The sequence below is a fragment of the Tinamus guttatus genome, unplaced genomic scaffold (genome assembly GCF_059628265.1).
Source record: "Tinamus guttatus ecotype Peru unplaced genomic scaffold, ASM5962826v1 Tinamus_guttatus_pri_ptg000314l, whole genome shotgun sequence".
In the NCBI taxonomy this organism is placed as follows: Eukaryota; Metazoa; Chordata; class Aves; order Tinamiformes; family Tinamidae; genus Tinamus; species Tinamus guttatus.
Window position 1 is genome coordinate 6,979,325 of NW_028288848.1, and position 19,458 is coordinate 6,998,782.

The 19,458-nt window shown below is 62.8% G+C and overlaps 1 protein-coding gene across 1 annotated transcript in view; it reads right to left on the bottom strand.

Annotated features, from left to right (window-relative positions):
* SLIT1 (slit guidance ligand 1) overlaps window positions 1-11,983 on the bottom strand; it is a 37,894-nt gene extending 25,911 nt beyond the window's left edge. Inside the window, exons 1-4 of the mRNA XM_088528702.1 lie at window positions 11,841-11,983; window positions 3,983-4,054; window positions 3,789-3,860; window positions 3,188-3,259 (exon numbers count right to left, since the gene is read on the bottom strand). Coding sequence (XP_088384828.1) covers window positions 3,188-3,259; window positions 3,789-3,853 — 137 coding nt within the window. The 5' untranslated portion in view covers window positions 3,854-3,860; window positions 3,983-4,054; window positions 11,841-11,983. The remainder of the gene's footprint in view (window positions 1-3,187; window positions 3,260-3,788; window positions 3,861-3,982; window positions 4,055-11,840) is intronic.
* Between the last annotated feature and the right edge of the window lie 7,475 nt (window positions 11,984-19,458).

Sequence of the window (19,458 nt, forward strand, 5' to 3'; positions counted from 1 at the left end):
TCATGTGTTTTTAACCCTTTCAGCAGAATGAAAGTGGTGGGGGGGCAAGAGTGGATGCAATGAGCTGAGGGATGTGGAGGGAATAGAGAAACCCAGAGCATGGCCAAGCGTGGGTCCCCGTTTGCGGCCGGACACATGGGAGCAGGTAGGGAAGCGGTGCGGGAATGAGCGGAGCGCTGGGCAGCCGGCTTGGCTCTGCATCCTGGCCCCACATTGCCGAGGAAACCCTGGCAGCGGCTCAGAGCTGCTGTGGCTGCTCCCGTGTGGAGGGAGCAGATTATCTCCAAGCAGCCGGCGGGCAATTCCCTTCCCAGGCATTAGGGCAAACACGGAGCCCTGGAGCGTGCCGTCTGCCCGGGGGCCGCCGGGGCATTGCGGGAAGCAGCACGCGGGCGCTGGAGGCTTTAGGGGCTTGCGAAGCCAGGGTCATCCCAAGATGCTCCAAAGGAACAGCCAGGGGTGCCCGGGAGCTGCGGGCCCGGTGTGGGGGCCCCAGCCCGCGCCCCCGCGGCCGGGCGGGCCGCCAGCTGCTGGCAGCATCTCCCTAGGTGCCCTCCCCACCTATTAGCGGCGCATTTGTTTCCCGCGTTGCCTTAGAGCTGTCAGCAGCCACACTGACTCTTTGTTCCCGGGGGCCGCGCGGGCCTCCCTTCCCCCTTCCCCACGGCCGCGCTTGCCGCCCCCTCCCCAGCCCCCCCCCTCCTGATTGGTATTCGGGGGGACACGCAGCGGCCCCGCTCCCCCCGGCCCCGCGCTGCCTCGCTCCGTCCAGGACAGAGGGGTCTTTGTAGGGGAGCGCAAGGGGGTCCGGCGCCCGGAGCAGCGGGGACGACGGACACCACTTCAAAGCGGGCACAGTGACAGCAGGGACGCTGGGCGAGGGGAGGGGGACGGGGACGGAGCCAAGGACTGCAGACGGGGCATGAGGACGGGATACGTTCAGAAAACCCACCACCGTGGCAGGATTCCCAGCACGGAGCTGGTCCGTGCCCCAGCGGGTCCCCCCGTGGTACCCGGGGTGGCTGCAGAGCCCAGGCACTCGCACATGGCATCGGCACCGGCACGGCTTCCTCCTCCACCAACAGCATCAAACACGTGTGGTTAAGTCCCAACGCTTCTCCACCACTTCCCGGCCGGTCCGGGGGCTTTCCCGGTGCTGTGCCAAGAGGAACGGCCACTGGCAGCGTCTCACAAGCAACACCTCCCACGCGCAGCCCGCCCGAGCGGCGAGGGGCCTGTGTTGTTGTTGCTTCCTCCGACAGCTCCTTTTTCACTTGTCACCCTGTTTTGCTACTACTCCGCTCGCAGCTTTCTCCCGCGTGGTCGGGGCCCGCTCCTTCCCCAAGGCTGCAATTTGCATTTTCTCATGCTATTTATCGCCGCTCTGTGTTTCTTATTCCCCCACCCACCCCTCTCAGCCCAGCACGCCGGGGCAGATGCTGGCACGGCAGGGAGCATCCCTGACCGGAGCTCGCCGCGACGCCCCCTCTCCAGTCCAGCCAGGACCTGGAGACCATCGACTCTCTGCCGCCAGCACGGATGGGGCGGGCAGAGGCTCCCCTCTTCCTTCATGCTGGCTCGGCCTCCTGTGGAGAAAGCCGCTTATTTATAGCGATCCTGGCTGCCGGTGGGGAGCCGAACTGCAGCCTGCTGCACGGGAATGGGGAGGGGAGCCCCGTTTCCGTGCAAACCTCCCCTTGGAGCCAGGGCTGACGCGATGCTGTGAGGAGCGCCAGCCCCAAATGCGCAGTGCAATGGGCTCTGGCCAGCAGCAGCTCCACGTTCCCGAAATCCAACGGGAAAACATCCCTTTTCAGGCCTCTCACCTCCCCCATGCTTTCCTTTGGGACTTGCTTTCCTGGTCCTCTCCTGCTGCCCCCAGCTTGCCTAAGCTCCATTGGATCCGGTTTAACTCCAATCCCCTCCATTATCCCAAGGCTCAAATGCTCTTTACAGCCGAGAGCTGAGCAACTTCCTGCAGCTCATGCTGCCCAGGGAGGACACAGGGCATTGCCAAAGCGGATTAATTTTTGATGCTCAAGCCTGGGAGCTGGACGCACTGAACTCTCCATCCTGGCAGGGCCCTGGGTGCTCCTGCCCTCCCTCCTGCACCGAGGACAAGGCGCAGGGAGCAGCAGGCATCCTGCCCTCAGCATGGAGCGTGGCTAATGCCGCACGACGCCAAGGCCGCGAGGTGCCGTCCCCAGGGCAGGGAGCTCCGTGTCGCCCCCGCCGCAGCTAAGCCAGGCTCCGATTTCAGTGCAAGGGGGGCTAATTTCACTTTAGCCCCCGACCTGCTCCCTGCTGGCTCCTGTCGCCGTAGCCGGAGACAGGTTGATGCCAATTTAAGAGCGTCCTTATGACCCTCTCGCACCGGCTGCCCTAGAGCAGCTTCAGATCTCGCCGGCCGCTAAAGCAGCGTGACGGCGAGTCTAGACGCGCTCGGCCCGGGTGCTCTCGCCGGGCTGCCCTGAGGGCTGCGGCAGCCGAAACGCGCAGCACGACGCAGCCAGCAGCAAAGGTGACCCGTGTCCTCGCGGGCCCCACAGTGCAGAGCCCCCGCATCCCGCTTCCCGACCCCGCTCCTGCAGCGCTCCGGCTGCGCGGGAGGATGGGGCTCGGCTGGCGCCGCGCTACGGCACAGCTGAGCTCAACAAATGCCGTCCGATAATTAATTGAACGCCTGTGCTATCAGCTGCCATTACCTAGGCCCATCTTGGCACCGCTCCACTGCTTCACACCTCCCACGCCAGCAACCCACATGGCGTTTTAACCCTTCCTTCAACAGCTTCTGAACGGACGCGGGGAGCGACTCGCCGGCACCGCGAGAAGCAGCCGGCAGCACCGTGGAGCCAAGAGGCCCGGGCACAAACGCTGGCCCAGGCCCAGCCGCGCTGGCCCTGGCAGCACCGCCGCAACCCGCCGTGATTCCGGCTGCTCCCGAGGTCGAGACATCTTCATTTGGCAGCGGGGAAGCAGAGGCTCGAGCCAAGCCCTCGCGGCCGCACCATGGCCCCGGGCTCCCCGTGGGCACCGGGGCTCCTGCAGGCAACCCCGCAGGAGGCTTGGCACCATTGCCCAAGCAAAGCAGCCCAAGACGAGGGGAAAAGAAGAGGGCAGAGGAGTGCTGATGTAAAACAGAGCAGCCCTTGCGCAGACACCCCCCGCCACCGCGGCTGGTACTCACAGCCGCGACAGCGCCAGGTTGTTCTGGAAGAGGAGCTCCGGCAGGGTGTGCAGCTGGTTGCGGTTCAGCCGCCTGCAAGGGAGGAGGAAAAGAGTCACGTTGTCACAGCAGAGCCCTGGCTGCAGCCCAGGGTCCCGGCCGGCGGGACGCCCATGCCCGCCCGCAGCACCCCCGGCCCGCGGCAGCAGGTCCCTGGCAATACTGCATTGACGAGCAGGCAGCGCTGCAAGCTGGTAACTGCCGAGCGCTGCTTAACTGCCCTGTTAACCTGCTGCTCCGCCAGCTCTTAACATTTGCTCGGGTTTCTCCACTGCTGAGCTAGTGCATGGAGTACTGAACCGTAATGCACAGCTCCCTCGCGAAGGGCCGCGCGCAGTCGCAATCCGCGGCAGGGATTTGCGGCTAACCTGCCCCTCACCTCAAAAGCATCAGGAAGGGCTTGAAAGCCTACAGGGATGGGAATGGGAATGCTTGCAGGGAGCAGAGCCTGTTAAGGTTTGAGGCAGAGCGTGAAGGATGCCCCTGGGGACCACAACTGCCAGGGCTGCTAAATGGGTGAAGCGAAGTGAAGCAACCCCGAATCCCCTGCGCCAGCACTCACAGCCGCTCCAGCTCCTTCATGTCATCGAAGGCACCGCGCTCCACCGTGCTGATCTGGTTCTCCATGAGCTGCCTGCGGCAGGGAAGCGCAGAGAGCGGGTTTGCTCGCGGCGGCCACGCTCGTCCCAGCCCAGCCCTGGCCCTCCCGAGGGTGCAGGGTCCTCCCTGCACCCCCTGCCCCGCTCGGGCACTCACAGGACACGCAGCTGCTTCAGCCCGGAGAAGTCGTTCTTGTTGATGCGCGTGATGTTGTTGCCGTTCAGCTCCCTGCGGAGAGAAGAGGCCGAGGTCAGTGGGGAAGCTCCCCATGGGGATGTCCCACAAAGGGCAGCCGCTGCATTTGCTCCAGCCCCGGCCTGGGGACACACCTGCACACCCCCAAAACGGCATGAGGCTGCAGGAGGTCTCAGCCAAATCCCCCCCAGGGAGCCCCTCCAGGCAGGGAGACAGGAGATCCCCAAGCCTCACAGATGCTCTGCCCAGCTTAGGGGCAGAGTCCCTCCAAGACCCGGCCAGATCCCCCTGGGTTGCATAACGCTGCTTTTGAGCAGCCCCTGCACCAGCTCGCAGTGCCCGTGATGCGCTCCAGGGGTGCAGGATGCTGCTCCACAGCGCGGGAGGGCTCCCAGGCCAAAACCGAGGCTGCGGCCCCGCTGCCTGCCCGGAGCTCACACGGAGAGCAAGGAGGGAAGCGGAGCGGCGGCAGAGGGAGCGGTGGCCAGCGGGGCTCCCAGCCAGCGGCCGTGCGGGGCCGAGGTCGGTGGCAGTGTGGCCCCGGAGCAGCCCTGTGGCCACGGGGTGGCCGGGCAGCGCCAGCCCAGCCGCACACCCCAGGGTGCTGCTTTTGTGCTGCTGAAGCGGCTGGTAATGGCTAATGAGCTCCCGCTCGCCATTCTAGCCCCGTAATTACGGAGCTATTCAGCCGCCGCGCTTGCCGGCTCTTGCCATTATGGAGCCGTGCGTGCCTGTGCCGGAGAGGAGGGGGCCGGCACGTTACTAGGACACAGCTGAATGAGAGCAGGGAACGAGCAGACGCTCCCCGGCCCCAGCGATTAAACCGAACCCCCTCTCGGGCTCAGCTCCCCGCGCGGCCGGCGCGAAGCTGCCCAGCTCCCGGGCACCGCGCCAGAAACCCAGGCTGCCGGAGCGCTCCGGGTTCATATCCAGCAGAGCCTTTGCTTCAGAGATGCTTTGCCCCAACATCCTAAGCGGTCCTTGCAAGGCAGGTCCCCAGGGCCACTCTGGAGATTGAACTGGAGGCAGCGGTGCAAGTCTCTGCTGCCCACAGGATCCCCCCTTGCCTCCTCAAGCACCTTTAGCCTTCCTCTGGCTGCAGCGCAGTTAGGAGACCTCCAGATGAGGGTCTTCAACTAAAAACCACCTCGGGCTGCACAGCCCGAGGGTGGCTGGGATCAGCGCCCACGCACCTGCTCCAAGGCAGAGCCCGAGCAGGGGCAGCCCGAAGGCAGAGAGGCACAAAGGTGCCAGCACCGCAGCCGCACACGGCTCCTCCTTCCTCATGCCGAGACCAGCATCAAGGTCACTTGGATCAACCGAGTCAGTGCTCAGCTCAGCGCCTCCGGGGTGCTCTGGGGCTGGTGGCTCCCTCGGGTGCTTGCCCTGCCGTGCCCTTGCATCTCCCTTGCTTTTAAGCGCAATAAATGATGCCTTTTGTAGCCAGGATGGGAAGGAAGAGCAGGTAAAACATATTTGTAAGGGTGCCGAGGCAACACTGCTATTTAACTTCGTGCCTTTTTTATTCCCCCCTGCTAAAATCACCTTCAGTTCCTCATGGAGATAAATCGATGGCTGCTGTGCCCAGACAGCAGCTCCCTGCTGCTCGGCAGCCAACCCGCCACCTCGGTGCCCTTTCCCAGTGGAGCGGGACCCCCGGCCCACACCGCTGCGGATGGGCTCACGTGTTGGGGAGCTGCTGGGCTGCACTTCTGGGCTGCGATCTTAAAGCACGGAGTGCAGGGCATGCCCTTTCCCTGTTAATCCATAGGCTCGGATGCTGGAAAGTGCCATTGCGCTCGTCCAGGCTGATCTCCTGCGTCCCAGCCCCCCAGACCTCACACGGTCATGCTGCAGCTAATCTCTATTTGAAACCTTTGCATTTCCCAGCCTCCCGCCCCCAGCCCTCTCCAGGGAGAAAAAAGTCACTTAAAACAAGCCACCCGCTCACTGCGGTGCCTCGGGGTCATCCCAGCACCGAGGGGATGAGGGTGATGAGTGGGGGGCATTACACAGGCCTGGCTGATATTTGTGTTCAACCTTTGGATGCATCTTTTCCATTTGCAGCATCTAGGAGCTAAACTCGTGCTGTAACCACCTAAGGGAGCAGCAATGCCGGGAGGTAACTCATGAAATGGAGCCAACGTGAGGGATGTTCCCCTGGGCACGGATTTATGGGTGGCAAGAAGGGGCCGGGGTGGCTTCAGGGGCAGAGATAACAACCCGGTCACTTGTACGGCGGTGCAAAGCACTAGCTGCTTGGCACACACATAAACCTGAGTCTTGGGGCTCGCTGCCGCCTTGCTCTGCTGCCGAGGCAGAGGGTCTCGCTCCAGGGCTCGTGCTCGGGAGCGGGCGTGCAGAATGACAGGCTGCGCTGCCGGAGCGGCCCTGCTGCGGGAGAAGTTCAGCACCGCGGTGGTGACCGCAGAGGCTGGTGCAGCGGGGCCGCCCGCTGAAAACATCTGTGCCAGCTGTGCTCCCGAGGGGAGGCCGGCAGCGCTCCCGTGGGATGCTGCGTCCTTCCCGCTCCCTGGGGTTTCTCCTCTTGGCCTGAGGCACTTGGCCTCGGTGCACAGCCGTGTCCCTCATCCCAGAGTCCTGGCCCCAGCTGGAGCCGATGGTGCTGGATAATGATCAGGGAAGCAGGGAAATGAAGGCTGCAAGGTCATGCAGCGGCATCGCCGCAGGCCTCCATCAATCCTGGTGCATGCGTAGGTGTCTCGCGCAGCACGGGTGAGGCTGCCCTGTGCCCCCTCCAGCATGTCACCCTCTCACTGCTGTGATCCCATCCCTGCAAGCAGCTGCACACAACGGGAAGGGCGCTCAGGGGCTTGTCCTGTGATGCTTTCTCCTGTGCACCAAGAGTTCTTTGCAATCTCCCCCGGCCTCCAGCACCCTTGTACCTCACCCAGCCTGCTGACACCTGCATAGGTAACAGGCAACGCACGGCCCCTCTCCCTCCCCTTCCCTGTCCAAGCCCTGCAGGGAGGAGCAGGACATGGCCCGCGGGGCTCCTCAAAGCTTTGTCCCCTTGAGGGTGAGCTGCTGGCATGAAGCGTCCAGTGCGGAGAGCTCCAAGAGCCGCTCTGCGCTGCCTGGGGTCATCTCAGAGCCCCAAGCGAGGCCCCCAGGCCCAGCCTCGCGTGAGCCCCCCGGCACAGCCGCTCTGGAGGCGTTCAGGAGCTGCTAAGCCTGGCTGGCATCACGATAAATTTTTAACTGTTACAAACAGCATTGATTGTGTGGAGGAGCGGTCGGGCTTTCTGCGCTGCCTAAGTTATCTCTGGGGTTTTCATGCCACAGCCATTAGCCGCTCGCAGTCAGGGAACGCTTGACATTCGCACAGCATCGTAGTGCGTCACCTTCGGGTTGGGAATAAATAAATAAGCTTGTTTAGCCTTGGCTTGAGGAAAGAAAAGGCAGCAGGTCATTGTTTCCAGGCCATAAACTGGGAAACTGAGGCTCAGCGAAGAGAGCAGCTTTGCCCGGCTGCTCCCAAAATGTTTATTTTTTGTGCAGCGCCGCTCAGCCAGTGGCTGAGCTGCTGGGAAAATTGCTGCTCGGCTGGGAAAATTGCTGCTCTCTTGGCTCCTCAGCACCCTCTGGCACCAAGGCTCGGGGACACAGGCGCCTGCTCCATCTCGGGCTGACGGAGCACCCCGCTCTGGAGGCGGGATGCGCTGGGGGCGCCGCGCAGGCCTCGCTGCCCGCGTGGTGACGCAGCCGCCGCGCCGGCAGCCCCGCGCTCAGCCGCGCTCCCACGCGCGGTGCCGAGGGCCGCGCCGCCGCCGCAGCGCCTGAAAAATTAATCTTCCCTTTTTTCTGATCTTCCTCTTTCTAGCAGCCTCGCTCTCCCCCATAGGACACTCGCCTCTGCTATTTTGAGCAGCGCGTGCATCCGAAATGCGTGCCGGGGAAGCAGATGCTCCGGGAGGCTGCGGAGGCAGCACGCGGCGGCGAGGCCGGACGCGGGGCCGGAGCGGCCCAGGACAGCAGCCCAGCCCTCACTCACCCCGCTGGGCACGCTGCCACGGCAGCCCCTGAGGTTTGGCACCGGGCTGGCTTTATTGCCCTCCGGAAAACCGCGCACGGGGGCATCTCTCGGCCCTTTGGGTTTTCCGGCAGCGCAAGCAGAGAGGGGAGCAGCACGTGGCCGAAGCGCCGCTGCAGCGGACAGAGAGGCACGAAGGAGGCGGCCGCGAGACAAAGTGCCGGCTCACACACATGTGCATCCTGCTCACGCTCGCCCCGCAAAGCGGAGCCCCATGCAAAGCGGAGCCCTTTGCAGTGCAGGGTTGCAGGCTCGCACACCTCTGCATGCCCCCCTCGTGCTTGCAGCACTGCAGGGCATGCACTGCACGCTGCATGCGCTGGCACAGGGGCCTCAGGGCTGGCATGCTCCGGGGACACCGGGGGCAGTGGTGACATTTGAAAGAGTGCTTCAGCGGGCAGGGATCAGCACGGGGAGTAATTTTCCCTGCTGGCTCCAGCTCGGTGTAGAGCACCTGCCCGCAGCAGAAATGCATCACCGCAGAGGAGCAAAGTGGCAGTGCGTTTAAGGCAAAAATATCTATTTTAAAGGGTGCAATAAAACAGAGACAGCGAAGGGTTTATAGGGAAGCAATTGCTGTGCAGGGTGAGAAGTAGTCACCAGAGGCCAATCGGGCTGGTTTTATTGCCTGTTACGGGTGACTTTTCCCAACCAGGGGACAATAGATCCTCCGCTATCAGCCTCGGCTCTAGTCAATACAAACACGACATAGTTTTTTAAACTAATATTTTTCCAGCATGCAATTCCACGGAGAGCGAGAACGCAGCGTTACCATGGCGATATATAGACAGCATCTGCCTCGGACGTAGCTGAAGGGAGAAATTGGAATAGAATTGCAAATTTCCTCTGTCCGGGAAGGCTCCCAAGGAGGCATCGCGGCGGGCCGAGCGGGCCGGCGTTCCCGGTGAGCCCGTGCGCTCCTGCAGCCCCGAGACCAGCTGGGGCCGCCCCACGTCGCGCCCCGGGGCTCTGCAGAGCGTCGCTTGTGCTTCCCCTCTCCAGGCACCAGATCCCACCTGGACAGCCCCTAAATTGCCCCCGGATGATTTGCCCTGCCGCTGCCTTCTGGCCCTTATGAGTCCGCTGCACAGTCGGATGCAACCGCAAAACCAGGCGCCCCCAGGGTTGCTCTTCCCCGGCCATCCATGGTGTGGGGCGAGCAGAGGGGCGCAGGGAACCGCGTCCCGGTGCTGCACAGCACGGCTGCTGCGCGGGGCCGCTCGGCTGAGGGAGCAGAGGCGAACGGGGCACGCGGCCGTGCTCGGCTGCCAGCCGAGAACTTCAAACGCAGAGGCGCGTGCAAGGCTCTGCCGCTCAGTTTAACACCTGCTCGCCAAGAGCGGTGCTGGAAGCAGCCATTTGGGGTGGTAAATTTGCACTGATCCTGCTGGCACCAGTGGGAGTTCCCAGCCCCCCGACAGGGCAGTCTGCTCATCAGAGCAGCTTTCAAAGGAAGCAGGAAAAGCAAGTGGGTTGGGAAGCCTGCCCTGCTCTGCCAGCTCCGCTCCCGTGCCGGGCCCTGAGGGATGCCCGGGAGCAGATACAACCGCAGCGCTGGGGGGTTACAGCCCCGTCCTGCCCGCGGTGCCTCCAGGCTCGGGGCCGATGCAGCGAGAGGTGCAGGACGCAGGCGCCTCCGGGGAGCCCGGACGCTCATGGACAAGGTGCACAGGGACCCACAGCCCGATTCTAACACACGCTGACTGCAGATGCTCAGCGTCTTTGGAAAATCAAATCAGACCAAGTGAATAATTCCCTGTTGCACCAAAGCTGGCCCCGAGTGCAGCTTAAGGCATGGTGGTTTTCCCGAAAAAGCCACCTGGGAGGCAGGATGCAGCCTCCCCAGCCATGCTGCAGGCTCCTGTCACCCTGCGCTGCCCAGCTTTGTTGGGGTGAAAAGTGAAAAGTTGGTGGCTGCAAAGTCGCAATTCCAGGGAGCTCTGAGGAGCTGCCGCAGCCCCTGCAGCAGCGACATGCTCCAGTGCAGCTGCCAGGCGCCCTGCAGGTAACCCCTGTGGGACGGGCACGTCTGGCACTGCCGCGCACAGCACTCCCGCAGACACACAAAAAAACAACCCCAAAGTCCCCCCGTGGCGACAGACGTGGAGAAACAGGTCAGTCGAGGGAAAAAGCGTGGAGTGCGGTGTGAGCAGCGCTGGTGGCCAGCCACCGACGGAGCCCGTGGGGCCGGCACGGCACTAGCACCTGCCCTCCTCCGAGGAGGCAGCCGATGGGGCTCGCTCTGCATGACCGCAGCTCCCGGCACCGGGGAGGGATCGCTTGCGGGAGGATAATTACGTCTCAAAGGGAGAAAATTCCACCAAAGCGGCGCCCTGCCGAGCTGCCAGCGCTGCTGGGCTGCGGTGCCTGCCCGCGACCACGGAGCGCTCCCAGGGCAGGGTGAGGTGCCGGGAACGCGGCAGCTTCGCGGACAAGGGATGAGCTGGCCCCACACACTGCAACCTCTCATCTCCAACCAGAGAGCCCAAGCCCAGGGACGCAGGCGTGGGATGGCGGTCGCTCAGCCCTGCCCCGTCTAGGCAGCTCATGCAGATCAAGAGGGTGCCCAGAACTGGCAGCACCTCCTGGCACCGGGGCAAACCTGCCGCCCGCAGAAACACCACGAGTCTGGGTTGCAACGGGAGCCCCCAGCACAGCCCGTGCAGTTGTGCCAGCCTGTTGGGGCTCTGCCGAGCTGCATCTTAGCATCTTAAGCTGCACCTTAGCACCCAGCCAGCCGGGGCAGAGGCAGCCTGCAGCACAGGTCCCAACCCAGCTGGCCAGGGCAGCAGGAGCCCCCGCGCGTGGCGGTCCCAGGGCCCCTGCCCAGGCTCCGGCCACTCTGCCGGAGGCAGCAGCAGCCCCACGCATCCCTGTGCTGCTCCTCAGCGCTCCCTCTTGCCAGTGTGCGGGGGGCCCTGCGCAGAGCTGCCCCTTCCCACAGGGGCAGACACCCAACCTGGCCTTGCGGCCGCGGGAGCTGGGCAGACACAGCAGAGCTCAGTGCACAGCACCCCGCATGGGGCAGCCGGACCCAACGAGGCAGCTGCACTGAGCCTGTGCTCCATGGAGAAAAAGCTTTTCCTGGGGGTGAGCCCTGCACTAGAGACTGCCCAGTCTGTGCTCCCAGGGTGCCCTCCCAAGGACAAAGGGATGCCCAGTGCAGGGGGTGCTGGGGACCACCAGCAGTGTGGGTGCCCGGCTCACAGAGGGGGTGGCAAAGGAGAGCACAGCCCCACACATGCTGGGCTGCCCCATGCCCCTGTGCAAATGGCCCCCACGGAGCAACACCTCCTCCGGCAGCCTCTCACCCGCACCCTGCTCCGAACACTTGCACGCACGCGGGCACACACAGGCGGCAGGTGCCAGCCCCTTGGCACATCGCCCCCAAAGCGAGGGGCCGCACGCACACCCCCACCTGCACAGGCTCCTGCATCCCCCCGCGGAGGGGACGCTGCGTGCACACACCCCCCGCGACAGGCTCTTCTCACACACGCATCCCCTGCGCAGGCGTTTGCTCACACGCGCCCTGGACGGGGTGTTGCACCCGCAGCCACCCCAGCTGGTGCTGGCGCCTGCACCCCCTGAGCGGGCTCCCGCACCCGCCCCCCAGGGGTTCCCGCACCCCCCGACCGGCAGCGGAGCGCGCGCCCCGGCACAAGCAGCCGCCCGGGCTCCCGCACACGCGTCCCCCGACGGGCCGGCACGGCCGCAGCCCCGACGGCGGCCGCGGCGCTGACAAAGGCGTCGCGGCGCGGTACTCACAGGCGCTCGGTGGCGCGGGGGATGCTCCGGGGCACGGCGCGCAGGCCGGTGCCGTGGCAGTCCACCGTGGTGCCGCTGCAGGCGCAGAGCGGCGGGCAGGCGGCGGCGCGGCCCCGGCACAGCGCGGCGCACGCCAGCAGCCAGGCGGCCGCGCGCAGCCCCGCCGGCACCGGGGCCGCCGCCGCCGGGCTCGGGCCGGCCGTCGGGGCCGCGCCGCGCCGCTCCGCCATGGCACCGGCAGCGGCGCTAGGCGCGGGGGCCGCTGCGCATCACCGGGGCGCGCGGCGCGGCTCCGCTGGGCTCGGCTCCGCTGGGCTGGGCTGGGCTGGGCTGGGCTCGGCTCGGCTCGGCTCGGCTCGGCTCGGCTGCGGGCTGAGAGCGCCGTCGGCGCCCGCCGCGCTCCGTCTCCGCTCCCCGTCCCGCAGTCCCGGCTCAGCCCCCGCGCTGGCTCCGCCCCCCCGCCCTGCCCGCCCCGACGGGCCCCCTCCCCCGGGCCCCCGCCCCTCGCCGCGCACCGGCCGCGCGCCCCGTTACCGGCGCCGGCGCCGTCGGGCGGGCGGGACCGCGGGCACCGGCTCCCCGCGGGGCGCCGGGCTCAGCCCCCCGCGCCGCCGCGGCCCCCCGGGCTCTGCGGGCACCCCGGCCCCACAAGAGCCCCCGACTGCGGAGGCCAAAGGAGCAGTGAGGAAGACTCCAATCTATCTGCATTGATGGAAAAACTGGTGAAGCCAGGAGGCCTCCTGAGCTTGGCCCAGGTTGTTTGACACCGCAAACGGGTGAACATTGTGTTCGTTTTGGTTCTGTTTTCTTCCCTGAGGTTTGCAAATGGAAAACAGAAGGGTGTAACCAGGAGGGCTGGACACCCATTTTATTAATTATACCTGAAGCACTTGCATAACCAATGACTCCAAGGGTTGAGTCCTAAGGAAAGCGGCAGAGGCTGTGAGGTGCCCAGTGGAGGCTCTGAGGTGCCCAGCAGAGCTGTGACTGTTGACAGGAGCTGCCGCGAGCTGCCTCCTCGGGCAGGAGGGAGCCCGCCAGCTTCCCCAGCAGCTGGAGAGGGGCACGAGCGCTGGGGAGGCAGCAGAGTGTGCGCAGGGGCCAAGCCAGCCCCATGGCACTGCAGCATCCCTCCAGGAAACTCCTTCCACTCCTTGCTCCCAGGGGAAGTTCCCACTGGGAGCTGGTTTCTTGCCTAGATCAAAGCATTTCTCTGCTGGCCTCAGGGCCACAAGCTGCTTCCTCAGCCCCTTGACCTGCTCCATACCGCTCTGCAGAGCGTGGAGGTGGCAAAGGGGAGGGGACACCCCACCACAGTCACCCCCTCCACCTCTCCCCCTGGCCTGCAGGACACCTGCAGGGATGACGATGGGTCTCAGGGCAGAAGTGCCTCTCAGAGCAGTGCTCCCTTGCACAGCTCTCTGCAAGCCAATGCTCTTTAGTCAGAAAGAGAGAGGTGTCTGCATGAATCTCAGTCCGGCAAGGGCTACCCCTCACACACAGACAGGGCAGCATCAGCTTGGCCCAGATCAGCAGCCTTTTCCCATCCCGAATGCCGGCTCCCATCATCTGTCTGCATTTTCATGACATCTCCTTCCTCTGGCCCCAATCCCGGGAGGAAGCTGCGGCTGAGATGCTTGAAAGGGGTTTGTTCCCTGTTGCTACAGAGCAGCCCTGACAGCGAGGAAGATGAGCTGCTTCCCAGGACTCCGGGAGCTGACCCGCGGCTGGCACGGCTTCAGGAGAGGTGGCCCTGCTGCCTGCCATGGGGCTCAGACCCGTGTGCTGAGCACCCAAAGGGACCCAGAGCCCCTGCTGTGGACCCCAGCTCCACGGCCAGGGCTGCGCAGAGCCCACCCCAGCACTCGGCTCCTCCTAAAGTGGCTCCCTTGACCAGCCTCTTTGGTGACGCCGGTCTGAATTTCTGGGGGTGAAGATTATTTCCTGGCTGCCCTGCACCCCCTAAGCTGGTCTCTATCCATGTAATGCCTGCGGGCTGCTCCCCCTCCCCTCCCCTGACGGACGGAGCAGGGCCCCCTCTGAGGGCAGCTGTGCTGTCCAGCAGTGTCCCCTGCCACAGGACACGGCGTCCCCGCAGACCTGTCTGTCTTCCCACCCTGCCCTTTGCTCCTGCTGGGGGAGCAGGACGAGGGATCTTGTTTCCTAACTTTTGCAAAGTCTCTTGCCCGAGGCAAATCCTTCGTGATGCGCAGGATAAACAGAGACTCCCCTCAGTCTTTGCATCCAGCTGCAGCAACATCGGGTCGCTTTATAGCCAGGGCCTCAGCAGAGCAGGAAGGTGCTCGGAGGCCTCCTGCCTGCGCCCACCTGGGCCAGGCGGTGGGAGAGGCTCCAGGGCAGGGCTGGGGCTCGGAGACCATGATCCAAGTCGCGGATCTGTGCTGTGTCCTACATGCACCTTTGGATTCAGCAGGACCCAGCGTATACGCAACCTGCCCACCAAGCAGCTTCTGTCTGCACAACCAGGAACAGCTCCGGCACAGGCAGGAATTGGGGAGCACAGAGAGGCAAAGGAGAGGTGAAGCAACACCGCTCCGAAATGGGCCGGAATTGAAGTGCTCAGGCCTCGGGGACAGGATCTCGCACGGGGTGCTGAGAGCAACAGCTGCCTGGGGAAGGCCCAGGGTGCCTCTGAATATGGATGAGGAGTGCGGAGGAAAATAAAAAACAAACTTTTCTTTATCAAGGGAGGCCTGGTCCTGCCGTCTGCCACCGGGATCTGGGCCAAACTGCTTGATAGAGAGAGAGACCATCTGGATTGTCTGATGGGCTCTGGGTTTGGTTAAAATGAAGCAGAAGCTTTTTTTGCAGGAGAGGAGTTTCCATGGGAAGAGCTGGGGAAGGATTCCAGGGTACGCGCCAGACCTGTCGTGCAAAGAGATGCGAAGCAGCTACAAAGCTTCAAACAAAAATTGCTGCCAGTTTGAAGCCAAGCCCCCCAGGGCAGCATCCGGGCATTTCCTCGGAGCCTGGGATGGGCCGCAGCCTGCACGCGGCCCTGGCGCGGGGCGCCCGCCGTGCCGCCCCGACGGGCCGGCGCGCTGCTGACGGGCGCGCGGCGAGCGCCGGCTCTGGGCAGCTCTGCAGCCAGCGCCGTGGGCGCCCGTCGGTGCCGGGCCACGTGCCCGGGCCCTGGGGCAGCCGCGCTGCAGCGTGCGCCTCGGCGGCGCGTCCCAGCCCGCGCTCGTGGCTGCTCTTTGGAGCCCCTGTGCGGCTGCTGCTGCTCGGGCTACACGGGCAGGGGCTGCGGGGCTGCGCCCAGAGGCCCAGGCGCCTGCGTGGGCTGCACCATGCGTTCGGTGCCGGGGCTTTGCTGGGCCCCTGCTGGGCTTGCCGAGCCCTTGGTGGGTCTGTGAGGGAGCGGTGTGGGTGGCCAGGCCTCAGGCGTGCATTAAGTCTTGCTGGTTAGTGGCAGGCAGGGCTGGGGCACGTGGAGCTGCTGCTCCACCAGCATCTCCCTGAGGGCAAGGCGCATGGCCATGGCAAGCAGCGCTGGCATCGCCCCACACACAGCACCAGCATCGCCCCAGACAGCGCCGGCATTGCCCTGCGAACGCTAAAGCATTGCCCAGCACCAGCATCGCCCCACGGATCCCAAAAGGGACAGCACCCCTCGACCGGGGGGAGCGGAGAGCCCGGTGCTCCCCAGAGCAGCTCCTAGCCCACCAGGAAGATGCACCGGCTCTGAGCAGCCAGAGGCAGGTGGAGAGAGGCCGTTCCCAGCGCTGGACGCAGCGGCTGCCTGTGAGCCTAGCAGCGCAGCACAAGCTACTTTGAACGAGCCCCGCGCAGGGAGCGTTTGGGGGCGCCCGCACACGGGGCCGTTCGAGCTCCGTGGGGCCGAACCGGGTTTCCCAGGTGCAGCGGGTGTCCCCATCCGCACCGCGCACACGCGCTCTTCCCGCTCCCTCTGCCTGCAGCCATTCATTAACCCTCCTCAATGAGGATGCGCTGCAGGGATAATTTACTGTTTAATAGACTAACTTTCCCTTTGCTGTTGCCAAGCTCATCCAACATATTTCTCCACGGTGCCATAAATGGCAGCTCCGCCGCTGTGAAGCGCTGCTGCCTGGGATTGCAGGATGCAGCGCATGACCTTGGCCATGGGGCAAGCAGGGACACTGGGCTTTGTTTTTGGAAGAACAGAGCTTGTTCCCACCAACTCCTTTTGCTTTCCTGCAGGCCCCCTTTGCACGGACATCCCTGTGCAAGGAAAACCAGGTAACCTGAGAGATAAGAAGCACCTCTGCTCAACAGCTGAGAGAGGCAGAGGCTCTGTCCTGATCTTGTTAACGAGGACACCGTGGGTGCAGACGAGCATGTCTGTGCTCCCTATTTACAGCTAGCTGGCAGCTGGTCCCACAGAGGGACGTAATCGCTGAATCACGGGCCTGGTCAGGCTCTTTTGGCCTCTGTAGTCACCAGCGGCTTTTCCACACCTCGCCCATCCCAGTTGCAGCACAGACAGGAGCCAGGGCTAGGAGAGGCTGGAAGGGAGCCAGAGCCCAGGAGCCAGCGGGCAGGGAGCTGGCAGCAGCCCCGCTGGGTTTCGGTCACCTGCGCTGCAGCACCGGCTACACAAGCCTGAGTGACAGGTACAGGGTTTGGCTCCAGAGGCAGCCAGCACCCCAAAACAACTTAGGAAGCAGGAAAGGGAAATGGATTTAACCTCATTCTGGGGAAGAAGCAGCTTCCTGCAGCCCCGGGGGCCTGGGCGCACAGGGGCTCCCATCCTGGGCGCAGAACGGCCCTCGCGAGGCGCCGGGGAGCCGCTGCTCCTGTGCCAGGTGCCCAGGGCCTGGGAGGGCGCAGGCAGGGAGGAGGAGAGCTCTGCTCCCCCTGCCCTCAGCACAGCCTGTGCTGCCACCACCAGCACCTCCAAGGCTGGCAGGGGAGCGTCCGAACCTCCTCCCTGATCCACAGCTGGGTCCAGCAGGAGCCTGGGAACAGCCCACGACCCCCCTCAGGGACAGGCCCTGCCCTCGGAGCAAGGACAGGGCTGGAGGCAGGATGGGACAGGGAGCGGGTGCCAGCAGAGGTGCCGAGCACGGAGAGCTTGGCGTGCAGAGGCCTGCACAATTTATAGACTTGAGCGCTAGGGGCACAAGCAAATAGAGCTAAACATGGTAATTTATTCACTCTGTGAAAAAATATTAGTTAATGCAAGCCAATGAGATTGGAAAGCCTGAGAGATGTTGGCACCAGCCAGACCAGTTATCGTTAATATGGCTCATGTTTTTTGTCTGCCTGGGGCAATCGTACAGTGAGATAGCGCAGCAGCGTGACAGCTCCAAGCCACACTTCGTAATTTAAGAAACAAAAAAGATCCTGTTTCAACTCCCAGTCGGGGCAGGGTATTTTAAAATCAAAACAATTTGCAAAAATTGATTTAGAGAGTAGTGACAGTGCAGAACTTATTTGCAAGTCTGCTGTGCAATTTGACATAAAACTGTATGATGAAATGAAGGATGAACAGGGCTTGTTTGCTTTGCGCCGCCGCTGCTGTGCAGGAATAGCAGCATAATGAAGACTAAAGGCTCCCCTTTTCAAGCACGTACCTTCCCTCTGTGCTCGCTGCCACCAACTTCAGAACTGCTACTGTTTTACTTGCAGCCAGGCGTAGGTGCTCAGGTTGTGGCTTCAAGGGCTAGAAATTATTCATTTTTAAAAAAAATTATGTAAGCAGTATAAAGCCTGGCGCTTTGAATCATGATTATCAGGGAGACGATACTTGGATGTGCAATATTCAAAATAGCTGCAGTGAGTGTGCACATTCCTTTTGTTCAGCGGTTTGAAGAACAGAAACATCTCGACTCCCAAGGCTGCTTTTAAGTGAGCAAAGATCCCGTCCCCTCCCGCCCTGCAAGCTCCAGGGAGTGGAAGCGCAGCAGTCCCATGACACCCAATTCCAGCCTCTGGAGCAGAGCCGGGCCTGCTTGAAGCTCAGCCTGCAGGAAGGTTTCAAACGTACCACGCAGCTTGCTTCTCCTGCTTGTTTTTAACTCACACAGCAAGGATGCTAATGAGTGTCTGAGCCACGGCAGGCAAGCCCAGGGCATTTCAAATGTGGAAGAACTTCACAGAGAAATAATCTGCATAAAATGTGAGACGCCATTATTAGAAAGAAGGAAACGAAAATGCAAGCAGAAACCATCCTCCTTCGGCAGCCAAGATTAGCAAGAAAAGAATGGTTCTAAAGAGAAAAATGTATTCGTTTGATCCATTATTTATATAAAGTGCTCTTTGTAAACCCAGATTTCCCTTCACCCTGGATGACAGCGGGAGGAAGAGCAAAAGGAAGAGGTCTGACTTTGTACCTGGCAGTGCGTGGGGAAGCCCATCTGCGCACCGTGCTGCATGGGACACCCAGAAGGAAGGAGCATGGGTGCCACCACAGAACACCAGAGCTGTCCCCACACTCACCAGGCACCTCTGCTCCGAGGGTGGCAGCACACGGCTCCTCCGCAGATGCTTCCTCCTTGCTGAAAGCAGATGCACTGTCCCAATAAAACTGCTTAAGCCGCTGAGCAAAACCACTAAAAATAAAAGCATTTAATATGGGGATTTCACACGAACATATGGAAGGCAGCAGTCTGAAGTGGTACATACATAGCATATATAAATAAGGACAAAGATTAAAAATATTTCAGAAACCCTAGACTCTGGGAACAGTTAGTTGCTGTTGTGGGAGGAAGCATCCCCATGAGGCAACGTGCTAGGCAGGACAAGGGACATCCAGGCAGTGCCACAACCCCCCTCCCCTGCAAGGCAGCGTGAACACACCTGGCTGTGACAGCCAGGGATCCTAGAGCCCAGGTCCCTGCTGCTCCCCCTCATCCTTGGCACCAGGAGGGCACCTTGGGTTAAAGCCCAGGGCACTGACAGTCCTGAAGTCCCCTCCTTGGTCTGCCCTGTCCAGAGGCTGCCCCTGGCTTGCTTTTGGCAGGGAGGGCATCTGAGACAAGGAGAATGCCAGGTGGGTGCCCCAGAGGTAACTTCTTCAGCACTAAGCACATCCCAGCTCTGCCAGAAATCAGACACAGCTCTTGAGCTAGATCCACCTCCAAGAGTAACACAGTTGCTTGGCCACTAGAAGGAAAAGTTACTTTTCTCCCATCTGTAAAGGGACAGTGCATTTAGCCTTAGCAGTGAGCCAGCCTTGCCAAGCCAACATCCATACAGAGCTAGAGTTATGTTATGGGGAGGGAAGAGGGGGGCTGCAGACAAATGCTTCACTCAGCAACCACTCTCGATACAGACAGAGCAGAGGTAGCAGCATCAGGCTGGGTTCTCCGTGCATTTCACTGGGCTTTGGACCTTCAGCTCAGCCCACACCTCTGAACAGAGGTGGTGCCAAGGTCCAAGTCGCTGCTAACAGGGCACTTGCTGCCTGGCAGAGGCTGCAGGGGCAGGACTGCTCCAGCAAACACAGCCTGCCTTTGGGAGCAGAGCACACAGACAGTTCCACCTTCCAGAAGGAATCATTAGACACATCCAAAAAGCACCTGCAGCTAACACAGCACAGCCTCTGCCCTTCCTCACAGCATCCTCACCCGCCCGGCCCCTGCAGAACCAGGGCTCTCCCTCTGCTGTGGCA